Source organism: Echinops telfairi, unplaced genomic scaffold (genome assembly GCF_000313985.2).
Source record: "Echinops telfairi isolate 266 unplaced genomic scaffold, ASM31398v2 ScPeMD7_771;HRSCAF=1205, whole genome shotgun sequence".
Lineage (NCBI taxonomy): Eukaryota > Metazoa > Chordata > Mammalia > Afrosoricida > Tenrecidae > Echinops > Echinops telfairi.
Genome location: NW_022104669.1, coordinates 1 through 6806, shown reverse-complemented (window position 1 = coordinate 6806; position 6806 = coordinate 1). Strand labels below are relative to the sequence as shown.

General features: G+C 50.7%; 1 protein-coding gene across 1 annotated transcript; it reads right to left on the bottom strand.

Annotated features, from left to right (window-relative positions):
• Positions 1-156: 156 nt before the first annotated feature.
• On the bottom strand, positions 157-5908 carry LOC101655117 (the record flags this gene model as incomplete). Its single annotated transcript, XM_004717946.2, has 4 exons — positions 157-372; positions 2886-3002; positions 3547-3699; positions 5677-5908. Coding segments are annotated over 4 exons (718 nt in total), but the record flags the coding sequence as incomplete, so codon positions are not given.
• Positions 5909-6806: the final 898 nt, after the last annotated feature.

Genomic DNA, 6806 nt, shown 5'->3' with positions numbered 1-6806 from the left:
CCAGATATCAGCTCCCCATTTCTTCCCACTCCTTCCCCGGCTCACCCTCCCTCAGGAACCCTTGATAAGTTATAGATTATTTTCACATCTTACATCATCCTCTGTCACCCCTCACCCACTTTTCCACTATTCATCCCCCTGGGAGGGGGTTCTAGCTTGATCCCATCCTTCATGCTTTATGGTCCTACCTTGTGGTAGCTTCCTAACATTCCTCGTAGCCCTCAGAGCTGTGAGTACTGTCTGTGAGTTGTGTGTGGCCATTATGACGAATTCTCGAAACATGCAGAAGAGTGGCGTGCTGGGGGAGGACCGCTGATCTGTGCCCCGTGGCAGCCGGCCGTGGGCTGGTGTGGTGATGGGTTCTCCTCCTCCCTTGTGTAGCCAGAGAAGGTGAGAGGTGACCCCCATGGATTCACTCAAAGGAATGCTTCCAACTTCACTCTAAGACGTCAGCATAACCCTGGTACCCAAACCAGGCACCCACCACTAAAACAGAAAATTAAGGCCAATATCCCACAGGAGTATGATGCGAATTTTTTTTACACATCCTTCTCAGTAGAATCCAACAGTATATCGAATGAATCATACATCACAACCACATGAGTCTACCAGGTATGCAAAGTTGGTCCGACATTAGAAAAACAATCAATGGAATCCACTTAAATAAAACAAAGGAAAAGCACTATATGATCGCATCAAGCAATGCAGAAAAGATGTTTGCCAAAAGCCAACACCAATTTCTGACCAAACTGCTTTAACAAAATAGGAATAAAAAGGAAATCCCTGCATGTAACTAAGGGCATATACGCAATGCCAATGGTCAGCATGAGTCTCCCTGGAGAGAGACCACAAGTCTTCCCCTGGTGAAGAGGCACAAGACAAGGAGGTCCTTTGTCACCACTCTCACTAAGTATAGACCCGGAAGCCTCAGCCAGAGCCGGAGGCAAGAAAGGTTGACTGAAGCACGCACACTGGCAAGGAAGCACTCACACTCTATGTGCAGATGATATGACCCTGTACATAGAAAATCCCAAAGACCCGGTCAGAAAATGGTTGGAAAGTCACAGGGCACAAAATCAACAGACTAAAACCAGTGGGATCCTGTGGTAGTTACATAATCTGTCGTCAATTTGAGAGGATTAAGAGTGAAGGGGTGGGGTTTAGCCTGTCAATCAGGTTGCAGCTTGATGACCTCATTTGGAGGTGCTAAGGAGACAGACAGCTCACTGGAGGCAGAGCACACACTGACTCCTTGGGAGACATTGCAGCTGACAAGACACATGGAGCTACACTAGTGCCCTGAACTGGAGGAGACCCCTGTCAGCGCTGAGATGCTTACAGTGCCACTGGATCCACAAGACTTCCCACCCACTGGCCTGTGATCGTCCTGCATTTGGCGTCATGTGAGTCTGAAGAGGACTTTATAGATTGGTATGGGACATATGGGCTAATATTGGACTTAGGGACTTGATCTGGACTGGGCTGGGATGTTTTCTCAATAGTCAACTGCTCTTGTATAGAAAGCTTTTTCTTATGACCATATGAGTCTCCCTGGATTTGTTTCTCTAGTCTACCTGGAATAAGAGAGTTCCCTTTACATTAATAAATAACACTCTGAATAGGAGATCAGGAAAACAAACTATGCACAATAGATACCCCAAATATTAAATAAATCAAACCAAACTCACTGCCATGGAGTTGATTCTGACTCCGAGATCCTGCAGGACAGGGCAGAGCGGCTCCTGGGGTTTCCGAGGCTGCAACTCCCTACAGGAGTAGAAAGCCTTGTCTTTCTCTCAGCATGGCTGGTGGTTACAAACTGATCTTGCTGTTAACAGCCTAGCATGTAAACACGAAGGCACCGCCTGATACATAAGACGCCTACACACTGAAACCTGGAAAACACCACTACAAGAAACCATAAGAGACCTGCATAAGGAGAAGACTATACCATCCTCACAGAGAGGAAGGCTCAATACTGAGAAAAATGTCAATAGTCACCAAGGTGATCTAGAAATATCATGCAATCCAGATACAGAGTCAAACATCATTCTTTACAGAGACAGAAAAACTAATCGCTAATTTTATATGAAAAAGAAAGAGACCCCAGATAAGCGAAACTCAAACCCATTGCTACTAAGCTGATGCAGACCGGTAGTGACCCTATAGGACAGGGTAGAACTGCCCACGAGTTTCTGAAGCTGTAGCTCTTTACAGGAGTAGGCAGCCCCATCTTTCTTCCAAGGAGTGGCTAGTGGTTTTGAATAGCTAACCTGTAGTTAGCAATCAACATGTACCCACTCCGCCACCAGGGCACCAATAAAGAAAAGGAACAAAGTAGGAGGCCTCTCGCTCCCCAATCTCAAAATCTACTTACGGGTTAATACTGACAATGATACACACACCACATGGAACAGCAATGAGAACCCAGAGATAAATCCACCCACTTACGGTCAGCTGATCTTTGACAAAGAACCAAAGCACCTTAAGTGGGGGAGAGACAGTCTCTTTAACAAACGGTGTGAGCAAAATGGGATCTCTGTTTGCAGAAGAAAGCAGCAGGACCTACACCTGGCACCATATCCAAAATGAACTCAAGATGAATCCAAGAGCTACAGGGAAAACCTACAATTACAAAGATCAGTGAAAAATAGGGGCAAACTCAGGGGCCCTCACGCATGACTCCACACACACTAGCGAACATCACTAAAACACGTGAAACCAGAGGACTGGGATCCCCCAAACATTAGGCTCCTGTGCATCAAAAGATTTCACCAAGAGACAACAGAGAGAGCCAACAGACAACTAGATCCTCGCAAAACAGGTTTTAGGGGAAGCAATGTAGAGTGGGTGGGCTGCTGCGATGGGCTCGGAGTTGTACTTACGTGGAACTCGGTGGTGTTCAGAATGTGGCGACCGTCCGGGCTCCAGCACGAAGCCACCAGTCCTGCTGAGCCCTCGTCTATCTTGCAGTGCCAATCTGGCTGTTCCAGGGACCACACCTGGATGCGCGCGAGAGAGCACAGGATGGCACACTAAGCGGGATACCTCTCCAGGTGTCAGCGCTGAGTTTTGAAGGCCTGAGTGGACACCAACTGTGTCCAGTCATAGTCCCAACTCAGGGAATCTGTGGAAGTGTTTTGCTGTGAAGGACATGGGGCCAGGTGCTACACAGCAGCCCGGTGAGTTCACTTTCTTGTGACTGCTCTGGTTTTACTCACTTTGCCATCGTGGGGACCTCACTGAGTTAAGCTTCGGGCCCACAGCAAAACTGGACGTCTTAACGGTTCCTAACACACACAATGCCCAAGTACCTAGACAGCCGTCCGTGAGCACTTCTGGTCACTGACAAAGAATGTCAGAGAGCTTCCTTGTTGAACAAGTACTCGAGCTATGAGGGATCTCGTCCCTTTTCAAAGACGCAGGCTTTGAATTTTGTTGTCCTTTTCTCTTTCATTGGAAGGACAGTGTGCAAAACCCTGCCCTCCTGGTGACATTCCTGGGCAGCCTAAGTTTAGCATTCCCACCAGGACAGGCAGCACTGACCTGCACCAGGCCCCGCTTGTACATGGCGCACAGGATAAAGAGGGAATCCGCCGACCACTCTATGTGCTGGATCTGGTCCAGGCATGTGTACAGCTGCAGGATCTGGAGGGTGCTCACCTCTCGGACCGCCAGACGGTACTGGACACACGAAGCCTAAGAAGGAAAACACAGCTCCACATGGTCTGTAATCTGTAGTGAGCTTCTGGGTGGGAAAACGCCCCTGGGTGCTGGAGCTGCCTCCTCCCCAACCTTCAGGCATGCTTTCTACCTACATATGTCTACTGAGGTCATTCATTCTAGAGAGAAGAGTTCATCAAGGTTGCATTGAAACCTGCAAACTAGGTTTAAAACATTTCTTAAGCTCTCTGCTTAATTTTCTAGAGCCCTCAGGCAGTGCAGTTACCCTTTCAGCTGCTAACCTCCCCTCTGGGGAGGGATGCTCAGACAAAGGCCTGGCAATCTACTTCCACAGAAAGTCACGATGGGGCTGCCCAAAGTCAGCATCACCTCAATGGGAACTGGAATAGCATTTCCACTCCCTTCTTAATTACAGGTCAAAAATAGAACTCCAGGAGAAAACAGTTCAGGGTAAAAGAGCTACTTGTACCCTAATCACCAACTCTTCTTTAGTTTTGTCTATTTTAGACCATTGCCCAGAATTTATAAAGGGCTAGAATCGAGGCCTCGGGGTTACCGATTAGGACGACAAATGCCCTTTGGTGTGTCTTAACTCAGAACCAAAGCAATCGGAGGTCCACATTTGCTAGTAACGCCCAGAGCTAAACAAATACTCTTAATGTCTGTAGACACCTTATCTCCGAATGCAATCGTTCCCACAAGAGGAGGAAAGGGACCCAGAGGGCGGCAGCCTGGGATAAAGATCCGCCACCAGACCTGTTTTGTTCGTACTGGAGGACTCTGCGGTTGTGGTGAGCTACCTCTACCTTCCTTATGTTTGTTTTAAAAAACCAACACCTGCAAAACAAGCCGCTGCAGATTTTAAAAGATGGCACCAAGGGCTTTATGTAGCAACAAGGCCACGGCTTTAAAGAACAGCATTCAGACATCAGGCTACTATCATCTTCCTCACTGTATTGTCATCGGGGTGTAAGAGCCAAAGGGGGTCCCAGAGCAGGCCTGCACACATCATCTTTCTCTCCGTAATTTACTAGAAGTTTCATAAATGGCATAAACCAAAACAAAACCGACCAATTTACAGGTGGGCACCTCAAGAAACACACAAAAGGTTGTGAGATGCCGCTGTAAGCTACTGACATTGTCTACTTTGTAACGGAATGATGCTATTTTATGGGATTTACCACACCTCTTAACAAGGAAGGTACAAATGTAACTTGAGGGTTACATACAGAACTCGTAACTCAGGCTCCACCAGAAAAAAGGTGTTCTAAGCCAGCGGTCTGACAGGCAGGGCTGGCCAGTTGGCTTTTCCAATGCCACTTAAACTCCCTTCTCTGCTCCTCGCTGAGCGTATGCATATGATCATAATGATCTATTTCCACACTTAAGGTTTGCATTCAAAACAGCTTCAGTGACTTAAGCACCATTCTAACAGCCCCCACCACCGTTTGCGTCTGGAGAGAGAAGCCAATTGGCATGGTTGTTGTTCGGTGCCGTCTAAGATTCTAACTAACAGCCACGGTGTTTCAGGGCACAAGAGCTGCACAGGCCTTTCTAGGCTGTCGGGGAAACAGATCGCCAGGCCTTTCTCCCGCAGTGCCCCTCGCTGTGTTCCCAAGGCCGATCTTTTGGCTCCGGGGCTAGACGGCCAGCAGCACCCCTTAGGAGCCTACAAGCTAGGGGAATCCGCCGTTTGATTTTCCAGGACAAGAGAACGACTAGGTGTCGCTGCGCCACCGGCTACACGGGCGCTCCTTCACTTAAAGCCCCGCGAAGCCCCCCTGGAGGCAGGCACTGCTTCTACCGCCGTCCCCAAGCGGGCGCCCGGCCCGATCCGTATCGGGATTCCGGAACCCTCCACCCCGGGGGCGGACGCCGCGCCAGCGCGCCGCTCCGAGCCTGTGCGGGGCGCCCGCCAGCGCACCCCAGCACCCCTGGGCCCGCATTCTGCGCGCCCCGGCTGGGCCCACGGGCAGGGCTCCTGGCTCTCACCAGGTACTTCCCGTCCGGGGAGAACTTGCTGAGCAGGCCGGACAGCTTGAAGACCTCGGAGAAGTTCATGGCAGCCGCCGCCCCGGGGACCGGGTCCCCCTGCAGCAGCCCCCGGCCACGGGACGGGCTTCTCCGGAGGGCGACCGGCGGGCCGACGCCGTGCCCGGGCCGGCCCCGCGCCCTGCAAGCCCGCCGGTCCGCCCTGGTCTCGCTCAGGAGCTCGGGGTCGGTTCTGCGCCGCCAAGTCCACCTGGGCCGTCCCTAACCGCCACTCGCCGGACCCCACAGCCGGAAACCCGGGGAAGGCGGGAAGAGAGCGCAGCTTATCAGAGCCCCTGGTTGCCGCGAGGCATTGTGGGTCTTGTAGTTCGCGGCCTGGCCGAGCCTTAAAGGAGCCTTCCCTCATTTCTCCCCATCCGGACTTCCTGAGACTTACCCCGAGACCTCCTCCTGGGGCGCGGTGGGGGTGGGGCTCCGGTTGAGTAGGTCAACTAACGCGTAGGACGCCCAGTTCGATTTGAATTTTAGATAGACAACAAGTAATTTCATAGTATGTCTGCCTGACCCGCAGGAGAAAAACGAATTGCAGTCTCAGAAACCCACAGGGGCAATTCTACCCTGTCCTATGAGTCGTCATCGAGTCACTGGATGGCAGTGAGTGTGGTTTTGCATACATCCCGGACCCTCCTGCCATAAGTAGATTCTGACTCACAGCGACCCTACGCAGGGTTTCTGAGGTTGTAAGTCTTCACCGGACTACGCGGCCTCCTCTTTCCCCCTTCCGAGCGACTGTGGACCCTGCAGTGAGCAGCCTGGTGCATCGCCAGCTCCACCACATATTTTTTAGTATAAGCACACTCACACATTGCAATGAAAAATATTCGTTTGTCTGAAATTCAAATTTAACTGGCCATCCTACAGATAGGTGTGTGTGAGAGTATGCGTGAACTCGTTAGGCTTTATTCTAAATCAAAGAGACGCCGCAGGACGGAGTAGAAGTGCCCTGTAACCTTTCCAGGGATGGATGGATCTGGATGGCATAGTGGTTATGTGTTGGGCTGCAACCCACAAGGTCAGGAATTCGAAACCACAGGAGAGAGAGTCTCTGAAACGCACAGGGACAGTTCTAC